The sequence below is a fragment of the Podarcis bocagei genome, assembly GCF_964188305.1.
Source record: "Podarcis bocagei genome assembly, chromosome: 4".
Classification (NCBI taxonomy): Eukaryota; Metazoa; Chordata; class Lepidosauria; order Squamata; family Lacertidae; genus Podarcis; species Podarcis bocagei.
Genome location: NC_138128.1, coordinates 22768586 through 22790772, shown reverse-complemented (window position 1 = coordinate 22790772; position 22187 = coordinate 22768586). Strand labels below are relative to the sequence as shown.

Genomic DNA, 22187 nt, shown 5'->3' with positions numbered 1-22187 from the left:
CCTTATGTCACTGAAAAACCTGATAAGATACAACAGTAACCCTGATTAAACAGTATTATTCTTCTAGGCACTGTATTTTAGTGTTTGCATATATTAATAAATCAATGCCTCCAAAAATATTATTGAAGGAATTGCTTTGTGTTGAATAAGATTATATCAATACAAATCACAGTTTCAGATGACTGACAAATCATGATTCAGAATTCTACTTATTTTGCACATCAAATATCTGTATACTTGCTAATCTAAGACTAATTTTATTTATTTTAAAAATGTAGCCACTTTCCAGCTTTCAATTTCTCCACTGATTGTGTGTGCATGTGAAGTAGTCAAGTTTGCCATTGCCTGTGATATACAATACATAGGTAAAGGGGTAAAGGGACCCCTGACCATTAGGTCCAGTCGTGACCGACTCTGGGGTTGCGGCGCTCATCTCGCTTTATTGGCCGAGGGAGCCAGCGTACAGCTTCCAGGTCATGTGGCCAGCATGGGTAAGCCACTTCTGGCGAACCGGAGCAGCGCACGGAAATGCCATTTGCCTTCCCGCTGGAGCGGTACCTATTTATCTACTTGCACTTTGATGTGCTTTCAAACTGCTAGGTTGGCAGGAGCAGGGACCAAGCAATGGGAGCTCACCCCGTCGCGGGAATTCGAACCGCCAACCTTCCGATCAGCAAGTTTAACCCACAGCGCCACCCACGTCCATACAATACATAGGCCTGGCCAATTAGCTCTGTGCACCCAGGGCAGCTTTGGGGTGTGTTTCTGGAAGATCAGCCCATGCTGCAGGGAATCAACTTTTGAAACTGTCATTGCATAGGAATGCTGTTCAAAAGCAGGAGGTGTTGGGGAGAGAAATCCTGCCAGCCTAGGCTTCTCTACAGATGGTTCCCAACTACACTTTTCATCTACCTTTGGAAGCAGGCCTTCAGTTTCTTTAAGTGTGCAAATACAAGTCTGTGTATGGAATTGAAAATGAATGTGGTCGCTAAGGTCCCCTAGCAAGATTGTATGGTGTTTGCTAACCATTTACACAGCCTTGAGGAAGGACCCGTCATTTTTTCCTGGATTAGATGCCTGCTGACCTCTTTTCTCCTGCCTTCTATTTTCCTTATCAGCACTGGTTCTCAAGATATCTCGCTTTGTGCCAATTTATCCTGTGTTTAGCAGATGACCATATGCTGGCTGTGATAGCAAGATGTTCAGTTTCACAGTTTATGTGAACTGTGCAAGTGCAGAGGAGATCAGCATGTTCTTAGTTGTTATTCCCCCCTCCCTTTAGTGCCCAGAGTTAATTATCCATGGAGCATAGTATGCTTTTCATGGTTTCATGTGCTAAAAATTAGGAAAGTGACAAAGAGTTTTCTTTCTCCAGTTTGACTTTTTGATGTGGGAAACACAGCCAGGAGGACATGGTTTTGTTGCACATTTGAACCAAAAAAATTATAACCAACCTTTGTCATTAAAGCACTGTGCTTGACACCAAGATGCACTGTTCAAGTTGTCATGACTTACCAGTATTTTTCATACTCTCATAGAGTCAAATAAATATATTGCTGAGAAAAGCAGGCAGGTCTTCAAGAAAATGAAGTAATCTCACCTGTTATGAACAGGCCTGTGAGGGGCAGTTTGAGGGGGAGCATATCATGACACAGTAGTTGACCATATGTTTACATGCAGGAGGTCCCATGTTTAATCCTAGGTTTCTCTCCAGTTAAAAACATCTCAGACTAATGGACCAGAGGTGGTCTGTCTCAATATTCAGCAGCTGCAGCTTCATAGTAGTTTGAGGAGTCTGACTTTCTTCCTCAGAAGACTAAGAAGCAAAAAACACTTCTGGAAGGTACTTGATTTAGGTCTTCACAGCAAAACAACCAGACATCCTGCAGCACCTTAAAGGCTTGTTTTATTTAAAGCAGTGGTTCTCAAACTTTATTCTCTGGGCCACACATTCAGGGGGAAAATTTGCTTGCACCACACCAAATTTCTTATTTTTAAGAAATACATTGGAAAACAAAAAGATCTCAGCTAGGATTGTCCTCAGTATCACTTGATGCGCCTGCTCTCATTTTGAAAAGATCTATCCATATTGTGCAAAATAATAATAATCATACTATACTATACTGTACTGAAATGTTTAAATGTTTCTTTGATTGTCTTTGAATCTTCCTGCCACACTTGCCATCCTCCCCTGTTACACCTTTTGAGAACCACTGATTTAAAGCATTTTTACCCTGTTCTTCATCTGCAAAGGCTCCCAGTTTGACTTACAAAGATTAAAAATAGGACAGTTCTCAGGCTTACAATATTTGGACAATAACAGCATAAAACGAAGAGGGATTGGGAGGAAGGAGAGGGGAAAGCAAACACAGGCACAAGTTTTCAGTTACAAAGTTCTTATGATGAGCAACTGGAAAGGAAACAGTTCAAGGAGAAGGAGGCCAAAGTTGGTGGCTTATCAGCTGAGTTTATAGAGTGGGCCTCCTTCTCCTCCCTCCCTCCCTTTGCCTGCAACCTGACTTAATGGCTGCTGCCAGGTGATAACTGAGGGAGTGGAAAAGTCAGCTGAAGCTGGCTTCTCAGCAGAGCCTATGGAGTGGCCCTGCTTCCCTTAACTGTAACCCAACGGTCTGTTTAATGGCACAAGCTTTTGTGGACTAGAGTCACCTTATAAGCTGTACGAATAGTGTAAGACAGGGGTCAGCAAACTTTTTCAGCAGGGGACCAGTCCACTGTCCCTCAGACCTTGTGGAGGGCTGGACTATATTTGGGCGGGGGGGGGGGGGAAGAAAAGAAAAAATGAATGAATTCCTATGCCCCACAAATAACCCAGAGATGCATTTTAAATAAAATGACACATTCTACTCATGTAAAAACACACTGATGCCCGGACTGTCTGCAGGCCAGATTTATAAGGCGATTGGGCCGGATCCGGCCCCCGGGCCTTAGTTTGCCTACTCATGACTTGGGTAGGCAACCGAAGGCCCGGGGGCTGGATCCGGCCCAGTCATTTTCTAAATCCAGCCTGCGGACAGTCTGGGAATCAACGTGTTTTTACATGAGTAGAATGTGCCTTTTATTTAAAATGCATCTCTGGGTTATTTGTGGGGCCTGCCTGGTGTTTTTACATGAGTAGAATGTGTGCTTTTATTTAAAATGCACTGCTGGGTTATTTGTGGGGCATAGGAATTCGTTCATTCCCCCCCCAAAAAATATATAATCCGGCCCCCCGGAAGGTCTGAGGGACAGTGGACCGGCGCCGTGCTGAAATAGTTTGCTGACCCCTGGTCTAAGATGTTACAGAATATTAAACCAGTATCACCCAAACTTCAGCCATGTTTGTCTCTCTTTCACTGAAGGAAGGCAACTTGCAAATGGAAAGTGAGGGAAACTTCCTTCACTTCCCTAGACCAGTGTTTCCCAAACGTTTTTGGGCAACGGCACACCTGTTTACCGGAAAAAAATCTCGCGGCACACCACCATTAAAGCCCCGCCCCCGTGACGTCATTCGGGGAGCCGGCGGCCCGGGCCTGAGCTGGAAGGAGAGGCGGTGCTTTTCGGCACAAGGCAATCGGCCTGGAATTGTTTCCCGCGCGCTGCGAAAGGGAACAGCTGCGGTCGCGCGAACCCTCCGGCGCTGGGAGGGGAAAGGGCGGAGTCGCAGAGCACCAGCTGGCCGAGCGGTTGCGCGCAGCGTTGTGCTTTTGGAGAGCGTGCGGCTGCTGCTAGGGGATCCGGGGACGTGAGCAGGCCTGGCCCGACCCGGGTTGAAGGAGGACAAGCCGGCAGCGCGCCAAGTGAGTTCGGTTGCGCGCGACGGCCCCCGCTCCCCCCACCCCCGCCGGATCCTTGCCGCCGTCGCCTCTCGCCCGCCTCCCTCCCACGGCACACCAGCCGATGTCTCACGGCACAGTAGTGTGCCGCGGAACACCGGTTGGGAAACACTGCCCTAGACACTAAGCTTGGGAGAGTGTCTGCTACTTTGACCTTACTCTTACCCAATTGCAAATGGTTTTCCCCAAGCAGAAGTTGCAAATCCACCTGTCATGTACGATCTAGTTGAGATTCCTGCATTGCAGGGGTTTTGACTAGATGACCCTTGAGATCCCTTCCAACTCTGCAGTTCTATATGTTTCCCTGAAAATTCAGGGTGGGGGTCCCCAATTCTAGTCTACACCACACTGCCTCTTGGAAATTCAACTATGCCTTGAGAACAGCCACTGTCATGTAAACCTCATGTTTGTTTTCTTTTTTCTCAATCACACTGGGGGATCCTCAAAGAGGTGTGTTCCTACTTGGGAGAAGGAATGGAGAGGTTCATACCAGCCAACTTCAGAAGTGCTGATCTAAAAATAATTGATTGTATTTGCTTCTTTATTGCACACCCAGTAAGAATTATGTCATGTGCAATTTTCAGCTAAACTGGGAGAGCTGGCTGTTTTTTCAAGGCATTCCTGGGAGATATTTATCACCCAATCCTGGGAATCAGACAAAAAAAATGCTCTTTTTTGGCAAAAGAAAATGTGATGAAGTTGTTGGTTGTTTATTTTTCAAAAGGGAGACAGTATGTAATTTATGGGTATCAAATGTTAGCCTGAATCCTTGCAGTAAAATGCAGATGAATATAATTACTTTATAAGGCACAATAAGCTCGGTTCAAGAAGTGTCACTGCAAGTTTTATTAGCTTAAGTAATTCAGTTTTCAAAAGCTACCAGTCTCTGGTGTTGCTAAAGGCCTCTGTTGGCAAGGAATTGCTGGTGTGCATATTGATGGTGTAACCCTATACTTCCTTATTATATTTTATACTGCCTTGAATAAAGATTAGATACATGTGTTTCATTTCAAAAACTTTCAGTATGTTTGATTAAAATGTCCAAGGAGAAGGACATTCAGTTCTGCCTTTAATAATGTTTAACGCCTTATTCACAGGATCCTGCAAACATCGGTCATTTTCATCAGAAGCCTGTTCACACACATTAAATTTTAGGGAGAACTCTCCAACTGGTGCAAGTCTTCAGTGTACAGATTGCATGTGTTTTATTGAACTAATGTCTTAATCCCATCCTTCTTCCAAAGACCCCAGGGCAGCATACATTATACACATCCCCGTCAACAACCCTGTGTGTCAGGTTAGGTAGACAGAATGACTGGTCCAAGATCACTGCGAGCTTCATCATGGAATCCAGGTTTCTTCAGTGGTGGTCTGACTCTCCTAACCACTACCATGCTGGCTCCATACTGTTCTCATTGGCCATTCTGGGTTTTTTGTGTGTTTATTTTTGAAGTGAAATCTTTTTAGGGTCCAGTCAAGTGGTCAAGGTCAGGCTACTGAAAAATAACATAGGGGCTCCTCCGTATTTTGGAGATGCATGAGTACACAGAAATGCAAACATTTGTGAATTAAATAAAGTGGTTTTTAGGCGACTAAATCCTACTTGGAGTAGACCCACTGAAATTAATGGACATGATGACGTCGTTGTTTAGTCGTTTAGTCATGTCCGACTCTTCGTGACCCCATGGACCAGAGCACACCAGGCACTTCTGTCTTCCACTGCCTCCCGCAGTTTGGTCAAACTCATGCTGGTAGCTTCGAGAACACTATCCAACCATCTCGTCCTCTGTCATCCCCTTCTCCTTGTGCCCTCCATCTTTCCCAACATCAGGGTCTTTTCCAGGGAGTCTTCTCTTCTGAGAGCCAGTGTGGTGTAGTGGTTAAGAGCGGTAGTCATGTAATCTGGGTAACCGGGTTCGCGTCTCCGCTCCTCCACATGCAGCTGCTGGGTGACCTTGGGCCAGTCACACTTCTTTGAAGTCTCTCAGCCCCACTCACCTCACAGTGTTTGTTGTGGGGGAGGAAGGGAAAGGAGATTGTTAGCCGCTTTGAGACTCCTTAAAGGGAGTGAAAGGCGGGATATCAAATCCAAACTCTTCTTCTTCTTCTTCTTCTTCATGAGGTGGCCAAAGTATTGGAGCCTCAGCTTCAGGGTCTGTCCTTCCAGTTAGCACTCAGGGCTGATTTCCTTCAGAATGGATAGGTTTGATCTTCTTGCAGTCCATGGGACTCTCAAGAGTCTCCTCCAGCACCATAATTCAAAAGCATTAAGCAGTTCTGTTTATTTCATTGAGGCTGCTCTGAGTAGAGCTTCATGGGATGCAACCCCCTGACTTCTAGCCTGGATAGCTCAGTTAGTTAGAGTGTGGTGCTGATAACGCCAGTGTTGCAGGTTCGATCCCTGGGTGGGACAGCTGCATATTCCAGCATTGCAGGGGATTGGAGTAGACGATCCTCAGGGTTTCTCCCAGCTCTACAACTCTATGATTCTATGATTCTCTTAAAAAGTGAAAATTGCTTGATAGCTATCTAAGGGCATCCAATTGGCAGAAGCTGGATGCCAGAGAAAAGGGCACAGCATAAGACTGTGCTATTCACACACCATAGTTCTTACATTCTTTGGATCTGCTGATCGCGTCTGGTATTTCAGCATGTTTGCAGCTTCAGTGGGATGTGTTTTATAGGGTAAAGAAATGTACTCCATTGTGAGAGGTTTAACAAGGAACACCAAGGCTAGGGACAGATAGCTTTTTAAAAGCTTGCATGTGATTTAAGAGGTTTCACTTTTCATGTTGTATTATTCACATAGGAAATTGGTTTTTTATCAGGAAAAGGGCCCTCATTGTCTATCTAGTTCAGTATTGCCTACTCTGACAGCTAGGGACTTACCAGGGTTTCAGGCAGAGGTTTTTTACATCACTTGCTACCTGATCTTTTTAACTGGAGAAGGTGCTGGTGATCAGACCTGAAACTTTCTGCAAGCAAAGCATATGCTCTACCAGTGATATGGACCCTCCCCATATTTTCCTTTTGTTTTACTGTTTCCTCAGGTCAAACCAGTTTTGCAGGTTTCTGGAGTACAGAAAACTTGCAAATTGGTTTACCTGAGCTGAAAGTGGGGTAAATTAACACACCAGCTTTTTTCAGCCATTCAGAGCTGGAGATGATGAACATGGTGATGGTGGTGGAACATCTTAATAGCAGGCTGTGCTCCCAAACTACACACTGGGTTGCATCCAGACTAAGAGTTGTATCTAGTACGTATCATACTCAGCAGACTCATTGAAATTAATGGACATAACCAACTTGTCTCTTTATTTCGGCACATCTTCTCTGAGTAGAACTTAGGTGGATCACAACCACAAATGAGTTGAACTTGGGTCCCGTTGACATCAGTGTAAAAAATAATGACTAAGTCACCATTAAAATCAACTTAGTCTGGATTCAAGCTGTTCACAAAACACCCCTGTGCATAGTGGACATAGGTTGATTGGGGGCAATGGCTGCTCCCTCCCATGCACATTGCCCCCCTTTTGAATGCATGAAGATGGGTAGCATGAATCATTTTCAAACTACCTTCAGCTGCCTTTAAAAAGCCAGTTCTGGTTGTCACGATGGTACCACAAAAAGATGGCTTTACAAAGTGTTTAGCAGACCTTTACTTACCAACAGAAATGAATGAGCGAGCCAGTAATCTAAGGCAGGTTGTCTTTGCATGACTGAGTGGTCAGTTCCTCAGTATTCCATGTGTTGTGTTGTATTCTACTAAAGGAATATCCACAGTAAACCCGCGGAAATGAGTGAACTTAAGTTAGTTACATCTCCAAGTATGACTTAGCTGCCCTGTCCCACCGCAGCAGGGATGAGCAGCGGGGCTACAGATGTGACAGTGGCTATGCCACTTCATCACATCCCCCCCACTGCCTACCAGGGCTTTGAATTATATCTAAGAATGTTAACCATCTCAAGACTTTTAGTTTAATCTCCAGGCTTTTAATTAATTGATAAAAAGTCTTAAATTTAAATAAACTGTATGTAATCCAAATCTTGAATGCCTTTTGTGGTTTTTGAAAGAAGTGTAAAATATCTTACAATTATTTAGTTTTTTTAATTTGCTGTTAAGTTCTGCACTGCCACCACTGCCACCACCCTCCCCTTATTCTTCCTGCCAAAGCAAAATCATGTCAGTTTCCAGCTGTAAGAATATGGGGTGGGGAAATGAAGACGAAAATCCTTCTGCTTTAAAACTGTGCAGTGATCAAAAGATAATGGAAAGATCTGCTGTGCCAGCGAAAAAAGAAAAAGAAAAAGGAAAGAAAAAAGCGCTTATGTTGGAGCATGCTATCTGTTGAGCAGAAGATGCTGAGCAAAACATGACTTTACAACTGGTGTTAAAGGCAGATATGTCAGTACAATACTTACAAGCAGGATGCCGGGGTGTTCCCCCATCCCTCACTGTATCATCAGGTCTTTAACAATAGCTTTTCAGGGCTTTTGTTCACATGTCTAGTGCAACATTCTTCCACTAAATCAGCAGCTGTCCTTCCATGCACAGAAGATGATTTTTTTTTCTCAAGGAAGGTTACTTTTGGGTCCAAGGCATTGATTTCTTATTAGGCAGATGGTGGTGTTACATTTTTTAAACCCCTCCTTTTTTAACTTCTTATAGGATAAAAACTTTATCTCTGGAGCTTGAAAATAAGCAAGCAGCAATACAAAATCTAAATGAACAGATGAGGAGCCTCCAGAAAGAGAATGAAGTTTCATGCAGACAAACACAGCTGTTGCGGTAAGAGATTTCAGAAGGCAGTATGTAGGAGAACCAACTTTTTTGTGATGCACGCAGTAGGATATATCTGGTAAAATCATAGCATTAGCTGCCTACATGTTTTTATTGAAATGCTTCATTCCTATGATTTTACGTAAACTATGATTAGTAGATCAGGTGTGTTACATTTGTATTCGGGAACTATAGCTTGTTCCAACCAAAGTTAGTTTAAACAAATCACAATTAAATGGTGGTTTCAGATTCTGGTTTGTTAACAAACTTTAATTAGAAAAATAACAGATTGTATGTTCAAGTGAAAGTATATTTTGCTGTAACCTGGGTTCAGAACTTCCTCATAGGGGAAGAAGGGGGACTGCCATTTGAGGAAGAAAGCCAAAAGACACATAGATATCTCCACATGCATTTCTCAGTTGGAGTTATAGTGGGTCTGAATTCTTTACTTCACCCCGTCCATGACCCTAAAGTGTATTTTTTTAATTGTGTCCAGTATTTTCCAGTGTTCATAATTTCTAGCTCTATAACCTTCTAAATAGACTAAATATTGGCAATGTCCAAAGTTTCTGTGCCCAAGAGTTATCTAATAGTGATGCAGCTGAGAAGTGAAGCATACATGGTCTTCTGTTGTCAACTGCTATCCTAAATTGAGTTTTGTGTTCCCGTCATCACTGTCCAACTTGCTGAAAGCCTCTTTGTTTACCTATGTGTGCCTCTGCTTTTGCTGCTCTGCTCTATCCAACTCCCCCTTAACCAGCCTGCTTACTTCTTCTCTCAATTCCCTAGTCTAGCACATAATCCTTGGAAACCTCCTGCACTGGACCACAACAAATCACCATGGTATTTCCCCATCTTCTCCCTTCATCCCAGTTTGTGGCTGGGAGTAAAAAAGGAGAATGGCTTCAGCAAACTGAAAGCCCTCACACAGGAATTCCCTACAAGCGTCTTCATTAATACACATTCATTTGTTTAACTGTGTGGAGCTATACTTCATGAGCCAAAGTTTGGCCATCTCTACCACAAATCAAGATTTTTGACAGACTGATGTCTTTCCAAATCAGAAAATTATCCAAAAATGCAAGATGCCTACAAATTGTTTGGCATTAAAAAAATTAATCCATGAAAATTTTGTTTGAATATTAGCTGTAATCTTTTGTAGAGCACCCATTTTGTCCAAACAATGATATAATTCTAAAAAATCATGCAAGTTGAATTCAAAAGTGCATGTGCTAGGTGTGCCAGCTGCACGAGATGGAGAGGTATTTGGTAAAGATAGTCATAATTGCCCGATGAAGTTTAGCTGAAAATGTTGAAACATATTCCAAGTATTGATGAATCCAACTGCAAGGCAGAAAACTCAATAAGCTTCTTTTATTGATATAAATCAATATTTTTTTTAAATGCTTCTTTTTCAAAGTGCTATTTTGTTTTTAAAAAACCATTTACCAATTACTTCTTATTTTCCTTTTTGGCAGAAAAACATTGGAACGACATAAATTCATCCTAAAGAAAGCCTTTGTTCTCCTTCCCTTGATCAAAGGAGAGGTACACAGTGTTAAAGGAGGAATATTTGACTTTCTCAGCCAATGGAGTGCACTCAAAGGAGAGATTTTTTTACACATAAAAAAGATTAATTTAACAGCATTGACAGGTAAATTACCAGATTACAACTTTCCCCAGCATATGATTCTTGGTCATTTCTACAGACTTTTAATAGTGATTTACACTTCTGATTTATTTTGTCTTCACAGCACCCTTGTAAAGTATATCAGACTAAAAACTAGTTATTGCTGAGGCAGTAAACCTGTGCACTGCCCGTACTACTTTAGATGGTCGGCTGCGATATGATGGGATCTTTAATTATAATAATGCTACAGAGAAAGCGAGATGTCAGGGAGAAGCCTTGTGCCCCAGCCTCACTGAAATCTGTTTTCCTATGCAAATGTGCTTTTTAAAGAAAGTTTTTTAGTTATCACTGGGCATTTAGTCTTGTGAGTTTCCACCTGTGAGTTGAAATGGGTACAGCCTTAGCAAGGGCTTCCCACTTCAATGAGGTCTCGGCGTCGGAGAGAATGGCTTCCTTAGCTTCATAGCTGAGCTCTGATTTGAGTCCAGGTCTCTAAAATCGAAACTCAGCCCTCTCCCTTCCCTGCCAGCTTTTGCCCACAAAAATTAGCTGCATGCAGTAGCTTATGACTGTTGACCGTTTTTTATGGGTCACGTTGAAATGACTTGAACAAAATCCAACACAGGGAATTTTCTGCCTCACAGGAAAAACAACTGTCAACCTTCCCCTTAAGTCATAGAGATGAAGGGTCATGGAATCTGAAGTCTCCAAAGGCGCCTCAAGGGGTAGGCAATGGGAGAACTCGCTGTGCTCTCGTTCGCAAAGGGCAAAAGAGGCACACTGGCAGGATGCTGCCACTGCTGTTCTCTCTGTTTCCAGGTGATCTCAGGTTCTTGTGCAAGTGTTAAATTCACTGCAGCTTTTCAGAACAGAATAGCAGGATATAGGGATATGAGTGAATTATTTTGACATTGGGCCCCGGTCAGACATCTGACTAGATAATATATGTTATAAGAAAATCCATTTTAATGTTGTTTTGCCCTAGATATATGTGACCCTGATTCTTTTTTATGCATTTTTTTTATTTTTGTAATCTGCATGAAATCCCAGATCCTCCTATTCAGATGTGTTGTTATTTTGGTCAGTTAACTACGGAGGGTTTTGTAAATGTTGAGAGCAGCTGACTTGATACATGTGTTTTTCTTGCTGAATACGACACTGTCTCTGGTTTTTTGAGTAGCTGGTGCAGAAATGTTCTGACTATCTTACATGAGGCAAATGTAAAAATATGTGCATGCTTTCCCCATTCTTTCTGTAATACGTCATTCTAAAAGTGCTTCTTTTTTAATGTTGAGTTTGGATGGCAGGAAATTAAGGTTCAGGAACCTGAGAACATTGTACCTCTCTGCATGCAGTGCCATTTTGAAATTCTGAAACTGTTTATGCACTTGGCAATACAGACCACACTTAGAATTACCTCTTATTTTTGGTCCTTCAGCCCTGTCTTGTCACAATTAATGTATATTCCAGCAGTGACTGGCAATAACTATGCATACCATAGGCGCCGACTCCATGGGGCCTGAGGGGGCCCGAGCCCCCTCAAAAATGCACAGGGTCGGGCTGCATGCCTCCTGCCCTCCCTCCCGAGCAAAAGCTCCACCCAATTTCCTTCGGAGCTGATTAATAGGTGCAGCACGCTCTCCCCTATTCGCTCACGAGGAGGCGGCGCCACTTTATTTGCATATTCATGAGCTTATTTATTATTCATGAGCTTTCGCGGGCTCCCCCAATATTTTTTATAAGTCGGCGCCCCTGATGCATACTTAGCCAAAGGAAGTCTGACAAGGAGCAGCAAATATGCTTGGTACTTGTCAAATACAGAAATACTATACAAATTGACAATTAAATTGAAGCTGGGACAAAGGTATCAAAATCATATTTATTTATTTATAATTTATTTTAACAGTGATGGCGTCTTCGTAGGTGTAGGTACTGAATCTGTAGTACTTAAACAGGCAGCAAAAATTAATTGAAATTCATTCTTCTTTCCTGAAGAGTTGTTTCTCTACAACAGAGGACAGTCATTTTTATTGTGATGGTATCTGGAATTTTATTTTTTATTTTTTGATGAGAAATCCAATTACCTTTCAGAAATATCCAGTCTGAACCGAAGCTTGGGTGAATGCCAGAGGGAAAATCTGCTCCTCCAGGAGGAGGTGCAGCGTTTAAGGTTGATATCAGACGCAGCTGAGCAGCAAGCTGAGCAACTCCAGGCGACTCTCTTACGAGAGAGTGAATTACAAAACAGATGTCACGAACTACAGAAGAAAACACAAGGTAGGTGTTAATTTTAGAACAAGCAGCTGGCTTCACTGACAAGCAGCATGTTTAAAACTTCTATCTTGCCGTAGTCGGCCATTCTTAGAGGTACATGTGCAAATCTCCATGCGCCATCATTTCACATGTGCTTCCTCCTCTGTTTCTATGGTTTTCACTTCTGCTTTCAAAGTAACCACAGTTCCCCATTATTTTTGAGCTTAAGAGAACTGTGGCTTCTTTAAACAGTGGCATGTTAAGGAGAAAGCCAGGATCAAAATGTACTTTCAGAACCCGGCTAATTTGAAACCACTGTTTGAATCAGCCACAGTTCTCCAACTACAGACATAACGAGGAACTGTGGCTACTTTGAAAGAAGAGCAGTGTTCCCAATCTCCTTACAGCCACATGGGGAGAAGGTTGCTCATGAACCAACTGTTCATTAATGTACTGAGAAACCATCATTCTTCATTACATCCTAACTAGCCCATAGAGTGCATTCATACCACCACAGCAATTTCATCCCACTTTGGTTTTGGGGGGGAGAGTACTGTTGCACTCAGATCCTACGTCTGGGCTTCCCATGTGCACTCTGAGAACAGGATCCTGGACCAGATTTGCCAGACTCCTCTAATAGCCTTACTAATCTCCAGAAACTTATTTCTGAGGAAACACAGAAGGCTGGGGAAAGGTGGATTTCTCCCATCTACCACTTGTCCCCTTCAGTTAATGATTTGGGAATATTGGATTTGTTTTTAAATTTTTTGTCTATTTTTGCTTTTTGTTTTTGATGTATTATGTGTTTTGTTTCCCCCCCTCTTTTGACCTTGTTTTTTTATTGATTTGTATTGTTTAAATGTTACTTGTTTTTTCCTTCTTTTCCCCCCCTTTCTTTGTAATCTTAAAATTTTCAATAAATATTATTTTAAAAAACCAAAAACAAATCTCTCCACAACATTTTTCTCCGACGTAAAGTAAGCCAGAGCAGAACCTGGAGTACAGTGGTACCTCTGGATGTGAACGGGATCCGTTCTGGAGCCCCGTTTGCATCCAGAGCAGAACACAACCTGCGTCTGCGCTTGCACGGGTCGCGATTTGCCACTTCTGCGCATGCGTGTGACGTCATTTTGAGTGTCTGCGCATGTGTGAGCGGCGAAATCCGGAAGTAACGTGTTCCGTTACTTCCAGGTCGCCGTGGAGCGCAACCTGAAAACGCTCAACCTGAAGCAACTTCAACCCGAGGTATGACTGTACCTCATATTACGTGTTTCTGGTGGCTCACACTTTGTACCAACTGAGAAGAGTCTTCTCAGGTTGCCTTACATAATCTTGTGCCATTTACTTTTGCATCTGTGTTTACTTCCAAACATCTTGCCCTGTCACAGAGAGATTTTGTGATATGTTCAGAGATATATTAAAGCATCTCACAATGCTTTGTACGTACCAGCTTCCCCTCAATAACTGTGGGAACTGTCGTTGACCCCTCACGGGACTGCAATTCCCAGCACCCTTAAGAAACTATAGTTTCTAGGATTCCTTGGGGGGAAGCCATGTGCTTTAAACATATGGCATGGATGTGGCCAAAATTCGAGGAGTCTCTTTTAAGCACTGTGCTACACACCAGCTTTGTGTCTGCATTATGTGTCCTAAAGCTCCTAGCAGCTGATTGCCAAAGACAGGAGGAGGTCGTACTGCTTCCATCTTCGGCACTCAGCCGTAGGGCTCTTTGTTTGTCAAAGAGGGGAGATGAGGTGGCGTGATGGAGCAGCCCCCCAGTGGAGAAAAGCACATTCCACTGATGGGTTAGATAATATGCTGTATACATGTGTTATGGCTATCGGGTGGTTTCTTGAGAGCAATCAGGCAAGATGCCTCACTGGTCTGTTCTAGAGCTTTATTATTGGTGCTAAGAAACCTTTACAATGCAGAGCGCCTCTGTTCCATGTCTTGCTCATTCACTAGCAGAATCTGAGAGTGGGCGGTCCTTAAATCTTCCCCAGCAGAGTAGTCTCTTGACCCCCAGCCTACGCCTCCCCTCTCTGCGCAAAAGACTACTGCGTGAAGAAGGCTTGGGTAAAGGGGGACCTCCTTCCTCTCCGCTTTGCTCAGGCAAGGTGTCCTGGCACCGCCTTGCATCCTCTGAGCCCTGCATCTCTTCTCCACTAGAGGTGTGGCTTTCTTCCTCCACTGAGGAAGTGCTGCTTCCCACGATCTTTGGGGGCTCTCTGTAATCCACCCGCCTTTCCCCCCCTCGCCCCTGAGTCGATGGCAGTTCCCTGATAGCATGGATACATTGCAACAGCATGTGGACAGGATACAACTTTTAATAATAAATAAATGCATTAAAACGAGAGCTCAAAAGAGCATTCAGTATTGTGAATCTCTTTTTAAGATTCATTTAGAGGCACCCTTTGTTCTAGCTGATCATTTTAGTGCCTTTGGCATCCCTGGTGAAGCTTGAATGTAGCCAGGCACAGACAGAGTTCTTAGGCTCATCCAACGCCTGTCTGTTTTGGCACAATCTGGCACCTCTCCTAATTGTGTCTTGTGGTCTCCTCTCTGAAACTGAAGAAGTGTCGTGTTAGTCTCTCAGTCATTTTACAAGTCCAATGCAGGCATTAATGGATGTTGTTTTTTTAAAAGTGTGCTGCCTTTCTGTTTTGATTCAAAAACTTCATTTCAAAGCCAACGCCATCATTCAGCCTGTGATCCTGACCGGCAACTAAAATATTCTAAAAGTGTACAGGTTGTGCTATTCAAAAAGTAGCTTTGCTTCATCAAAATGACAGTGTAATTGCAGAGCGCTGCTGCTCTCACAGTATGTGATTTCAAGTCCTGAACAGCGGTAGTTATGGTACGGAATGGCTTTCATTACAGGGCCAATGGTAACGGTGATACAGCAGTGAACAGAGGAATTTGCCATTTTAGCATGTGCTGTTGTTGCAGAAGGAGCCCTTGACATGTAACGCCAAGGAATCCACTGGATCTGAGGACAATGAGGGAGATGTAAAACACCTGCCTGAGCCTCACAAGCTCCTGTGGCAAACACACACACACACATACACAGCCTATTTATTTTTTGACATTTGTTTGCTTCCCCACAGCCTAACATTCTCTGAGTGGTCTTCAATCCAGAAGTATACATTTAAATAAAAAATAAGGCATAAACCATAAAATATGCATAAATAACAGCAAGGAACCCAAAACTTTCTGCAAACCCTAGATAAATTACTTAGAAAGCCTGGGTGAACTTAAAAGACCACAAGGATTGCATCAGGCAAACCTACTTTAGGAGGGTGGTTCCATAACAGAGGTGCTCCTTCCAAGACAGCCTTCTGGCTACCCACCTCATATCATTCAGCAGGGAAATTGAAGCTAGGCCTCCAGAGAAGACCTTGAAGTTATTGGGATACTTAAAGGAGAAGGTAGCCTTTCAGATAACCTGGTCCCAAGCTGCCTGGGGCTTTAGAGGTCAAAGCTGCACAATAATTGTACATGAATATGGATGGGGGCGCTGTGCAACTTGCAAAACACAGGCATCAAACTGCTCCGTTCCAGTCCTGGAATCTTGCAGTCCTGTTCTGGGCCAATTGCTGTTCCTGAGTTATTTTAAAAGACAGCCCCACGTATAACACATTGCAGTACTTTAAATTTCTAGTCCCGTTGCTCTTCTTGCCGGATAAGATCAAGGTCCTCTTTACTATGTGCTGCAACATCACCACTGTAAGGGACAGATAGGAAAGCAGATGCAGACTGAGATGCCCCTCCCTCCCCCTTTTGTAATATTCCATTGACACAGCGAACACACTTGGAGAAAGTTTAAGCAGTGGGCTGGGGGAAAAACCGCAAAAATCTAATTACTTTGTTTTAATGAAGCTGCAGTTATCTAGAACTAGATGTTTTATTAAGAGTGATAAATGCATTGAGTAACAGGCAGTGATGGAGCAGTTATAGCTGACAAGTAAAAATAAAAACCACATATTAATAATTGCACATTTTGTTCTCACTGAAGTAGTTTTAAATATTCATATTTCTTTCTCTAATCTGCCTTTCTGTTCTTAGAGGTCAGTATGACCGGAAAATCAGTAAACTAAATTCCTGTTTATCTCCAGAAGAGGGTGAATGTTCTCTTATTTTCAATAAACATTTTACATTGTAAACCTCCCTATGTTCCTTGGATAAAGGGTGGTATAGGTATTTAGCAAACAAACAGACAACAACATCATGACTGTCATGAAGGAAAATAAAAATAAAAACTTAATAGGCTGAATTACTATTTTCCCAGGAAATAACTAATCAAACCAAAATATATTTTAATCAGTTATGTTTCTGCTTTGCTGTGAATGGAAGCATTTTAAAAGAAATGTCTAACAAAACAATCTATTCCCACTAGGGGAGCCAGAAAGACTAAAAAAAAATGTGTGCAGAAAGCCATTATTTGTAATTTCCCATGTGCTTAATGTTTCATTGTACTAACCGGAATAGAACTTTTTGCAGAGAACATAACATAAAGGAGACAGGCATGCAAAATAATTGTCAATTTTCTCTTGCTACTTGTAAAATAAGATCCTCAACACCATGACGTCAACAAGCACAGTAAACATATTTATTGCATTTTTATCCCTCCCTCCTTCCCTCCCTCCCTTCAAGGAGCTCAGAACAGCAACAGTCCTATCAATAACCTGAGGCTGATCCTCATGTTATGCCCCTTACACCCTGACAGGAAACTGCAGTACAGTGGTACCTCAGGTTAAGTACTTAATTCGTTCCGGAGGTCCGTTCTTAACCAGAAACTGTTCTTAACCTGAAGCACCACTTTAACTAATGGGGCCTCCTGCTGCTGCTGCGCCGGCACTGCGCGATTTCTGTTCTCATCCTGAAGCAAAGTTCTTAACCCGAGGTAATATTTCTGGGTCAGCGGAGTCTGTAACCTGAAGCGTATGTAACCTGAAGCGTATGTAACCCGAGGTAATAATAATAATAATAATAATAATAATAATAATAATAATAATAATAATAAATTTATTTATATCCCGCCCTCCCCAGCCGAAGCCGGGCTCAGGGCGGCTAACAACAATAAAACAGTACAAAACAACACTCATTCATTATAAAATTAATTAATTCAAGCCACTGGCAACCATTGAGCCAGAGCTCCGCTAAGATTGCCGAGGGAGGGAGTCAGGCTGTGCCCTGGCCAAAGGCCTGGTGGAACAGCTCTTGCAGGCCCTGCGGAAAGATGTCAAGTCCCGCAGGGCCCTGGTCTCTTGTGACAGAGTGTTCCACCAGATCGGAGCCACAGCCGAAAAAGCCCTGGCTCTAGTTGAGGCCAGCCTAACTTCTCTGTGGCCTGGGACCTTCAAGATGTTTTTATTTGAAGACCGTAAGTTTCTCTGTGGGGCATACCAGGAGAGGCGGTCCCGTAGGTACGAGGGTCCTAGGCCGTATAGAGCTTTAAAGGTTAAAACCAGCACCTTAAACCTGATCCTGTACTCCACCGGGAGCCAGTGCAGCTGGTATAGCACCGGGTGAATGTGATCTCGCAGCGAAGACCTCGTAAGGAGTCTCGCTGCAGCATTCTGCACCCGCTGGAGTTTCTGGGTCAGTCTCAAGGGCAGCCCCACGTAGAGCGAGTTACAATAATCCAGTCTAGAGGTGACCGTCACGTGGATCACAGTGGCTAGGTCAGGGCGAGAGAGGTAAGGAGCCAACCGCTTAGCTTGGTGGAGATGGAAAAATTCCGCCTTTGTTATAGCTGCAATCTGCGCCTCCATGGAAAGGGAGGTGTCGAAGATTACACCCAAACTCTTAACGGACGGTGCTGGCACTAATTGCGCCCCCGCAAGAGATGGGAGGTACCACTGTAAATGCTCTTTGTGGCAAGGGGCTGTATGCACAAGCTGTAATGTGCAAAGGCTGCTCACCCCACGAATCAGCCTTATTACCTGGAGGTTTTACATACTTGGTGTAGTATGTGTTTTTAGTAGTGGCTGGCATGAATGTGGAGGCCAATCCTTGACAGGAATGGCCCCCACACATTGCAGCTTCTGCATGCATGCTGTTGTCAAATGTAAGCATTTCCAGTGGGAAAAGTGTAAGGCCTATGATAGATTTTAGTTGTCAGCCATGCAGCCCTGGTATTCTGTTGCCTTTCTGTGGTATAACCCTTCACAGGGTTTATTATGGCATAACCCTTCACAGACTAGACTGACTCATCAGGTGCTTAACTTTCAGGTTATTTGTAACATTAATCCTACAATATTCCAATTTTCTTAAGGAACTTCTTGTTTTTTCCTGTATTTTGATGAGGCCTGATAATTTGTGTGTGAGAGAATGAGTAAGTGATATGTAAAGCATACTTATTTCTCTTATATTTCGTAGAATCATCGAATTGTAGGGTTGGAAGTGACCACAGGGGTTATCTAACCCAACTTGGGGCTTGAACTCACGGCCCTGAGATTAAAAGTCTCATGCTCTGCCTACTGAGCTATCCCAGGACAAACACCTGCTGGGGAAGGGCTGTGGCTTAGCCTTGTGGAGCACTTTCTTTGCATACAAAGGCCCCAGGTTCAATTGCCAGCATCTCCAGAAAGGGCAGGAAAAGTATCCTATCTAAAACCATGGATATTTGCAGCCAGTCAATGTAGACCAGGTGTGGGGAACCTTTGGCCCTCCACGTGTTCTTGAACAACAGCTCCCGTCCTCCCTGGCTGCTGGCTATGCTTGCAGGAGCAGATGTGCATTGCAATTCAGCAACATCTGGAGGGTCGAAGGTTTCCTCGTGCAGACAGTACTGAGCTGGATGGACCAATGGTCTGCATAAGGCAACTTACTCAAGCACATTGATCTCTCCAACTGGGCTATCTGTCATGTTGTTTAGTCGTGTCTGACTCTTCTTGATCCCATGGACCAGAGCACACCAGGCACTCCTGTCTTCCACTGCCTCCCGCAGTTTGCTCAAACTCATGTTTGTAGCTTCGAGAACACTGTCCAAATATCTCGTCCTCTGTCGTCCCCTTCTCCTTGTGCCCTCCATCTTTCCCAACATCAGGATCTTTTCCAGGGAGTCTTCTCTTCTCATGAGGTGGCCAAAGTATTGGAGCCTCAGCTTCAGGATCTCTCCTTCCAGTGAGCACTCAGGGCTGATTTCCCTAAGAATGGATAGGTTTGATCTTCTTGCAGTCCATGGGACTCTCTAGAGTCTCCTCCAGCACCATAATTCAAAAGCATCAATTCTTCAGCGATCAGCCTTCTTTATGGTCCAGCTCTCACTTCCATACATCACTACTGGGAAAACCATAGCTTTAACTATATGGACCTTTGTTGGCAAGGTGATGTTGCTGCTTTTTAAGATGCTGTTTAGGTTTGCCATTGCTATATTGAAATAATTATTGAAACATTTTTACGTAACAGCTCTTCCAGTTGTGTGTACTTTCGTTTTCCTCTCGGTAAATGAGGTTTTACTAAGAAGATGGGTTGGGGTGGTATGTAAAAGGTTCACCTATTGTTATCTCAACATTTGGTGTCATTGTGTGCCATCTTTAACATCTCTGGAATGTTCGAGCTGTAACGAAAGGGTCGCCATGACCGCTTCTGTTACAGCTGTTGACAATACCTTTTTGATATAATCTACTGTTATGTGGGTTGGGTTTTTTTTGTCCTTGTCAGATTTTTCACATGCTTATATCTGAAGGGCAGCATAAAAAACATTGTTCTATGGAAAAACATAAGCTAAATATTCTGAATACAAATGAAGCTTTCCGATTTTTTTGCCACAAGTAAGTAAAGCAGTGGTTCCCAATTAGCTAAGAAATGCAGACCCTCTGTTTTTGAAAGGCCAAGCAATGGACCCCCTACTTTTGATTTTTTTTAGATATATCTATGATAGTTTTTGTTATATGAATGATGCTGCAGACCCCTCAGATGGGTTACGCACACTTCCTCGGGTCCATGGACCACCAATCGGGAACCACTGAACTAAAGAAATAGAATTTAATCTGTCATGTGTCACTAAGTCCAAGGTACCTGTTGTCTTCCTACTGCTCTTATTAATTAAAACATTTATGAGTCACCTTTCCACTCAGAAACTAAGCACCCAAGGCTATATGCAACCAGGTATTTACAGGCTGACATGGCTGCTTTTCTGGGATGTTAAGCTCTCGGGTATTTTCCCATTATTGTGGCTGCGTGTGTTTGTTTGTGTATGTGTGTGTCTTTCTCTGGGATTGTATTTAGTCCAGGCATTTTGAAGCTTTGTTATTGTTGTACCCTGCCACTGCCAGTCAGTTGGCTTAAATGATTTCACTGAGGGGAAAACAGCAGGCTTGGGAGATGTACAATCTGAGGTGCTTCAGTATACCCACAGCAGGGTGCAGGAAGCAAGGCAAGTTGGCAGCCACTGTGTGCTAACAAAAGCTGACAGATTAACTCCTGGGGGTGGGGGAAGTGACTGTGAAACTTCTTTATTTTCTCCATCATTTGCAGTGATCATTTGTCCGTATGGCCCACTGTAATTGTTCAAAGCAAATTAATGTTTGGGGGAAACCATTTGTCCTCTTCTTTTGAACATCATCTTAAGAAGGTTCTATCTAAGTTGTCATTCATTTTCCATTCCTTTTTATTTAGATTACACACCTTAGGTACATGTAGTCCCCAGGTGCTCTGGATATGCTAGACAACAATGACGATAGAGTTATCTGTGATGTGCATATGAAGTACATCAGGGTAAAAATAGTTTCAAATTCAAGGGGTGGGACATCTGTGCCAAGATTAATGCAGCAATTATCATCAAATGCTGTTTGGTTGTGAGGTTATTTATGGGGCACTTAGAGCCTAGGGCTTGCCGATCAGAAGGTTGGTGGTTCAAATCCCCATGACGGGGTGAGCTCCTGTTGTTCGGTCCCAGCTCTTGTCCACCTAGCAGTTTGAAAGCACACCAGGGTACAAGTAGATAAATAAGTACTGCTTCGGCAGGAAGGTAAGCGGCGTTTCCGTGCACTGTTCTGGTTCGCCAGAAGCGGCTTAGTCATGCTGGCCACATGACCCAGAAGCTGTCTGCAGACAAACACCGGCTCCCTCAGCCTATAGAGCAAGATGAGCGCTGCAACCCCAGAGTCGTCTGCGACTGGACCTAATGGTCAGGGAGTACCTTTACCTTTTTACCTTTAGTTAATGACTATCCCTTCTTGCTGCCCATTTCTAGCTTCATTGTACATGGGTGGCCTAGCAGTCCCTGGCAAGATGTTTCCACAGCTGAGGTCTGTGATCTGCCACTTTGCGCATTACACTGGCCCCATGGATGCTGATGAAGGAGTGACTCCTACATCTGCAAAAATCTCACCAACTGTAAAGTGTGAATTTGCCCTCTCTGAGTTAATAGCATCATCACTTGTCTATACCAGCTGCCTAAAATATCAATTGTTTGAATTTTTATAAATGTTCCCTAGGTTAATGATAGTGTATAAGAATTTATAGCACCTTAAGGATAGGACAGCACAAGAATAATTTTTTAAGAATCTCCTTTCTGAAATTGGATTTATTGGACTGTTGTATAAACCACTGGCTTTTATTTCCAGAATGATTTTTTAGAGTACAGGTTATTACAATATTATGTGCAAGTTGAAAATCAGTCTAGAATAGACAGTAAGAAAACAAAATAAACGTACTAATTACTTCCTATCGGTAATGCAAA

The 22187-nt window shown here is 43.2% G+C and overlaps 1 protein-coding gene across 1 annotated transcript in view; it reads left to right on the top strand.

Annotated features, from left to right (window-relative positions):
- LEKR1 (leucine, glutamate and lysine rich 1) overlaps window positions 1–22187 on the top strand; it is a 69738-nt gene that overhangs the window by 14882 nt on the left and 32669 nt on the right. The window contains exons 3-5 of the mRNA XM_081190320.1: window positions 8503–8622; window positions 10092–10267; window positions 12335–12520. Of these exons, the coding sequence (XP_081046446.1) occupies window positions 8567–8622; window positions 10092–10267; window positions 12335–12520 (418 nt within the window). The 5' untranslated portion in view covers window positions 8503–8566. The remainder of the gene's footprint in view (window positions 1–8502; window positions 8623–10091; window positions 10268–12334; window positions 12521–22187) is intronic.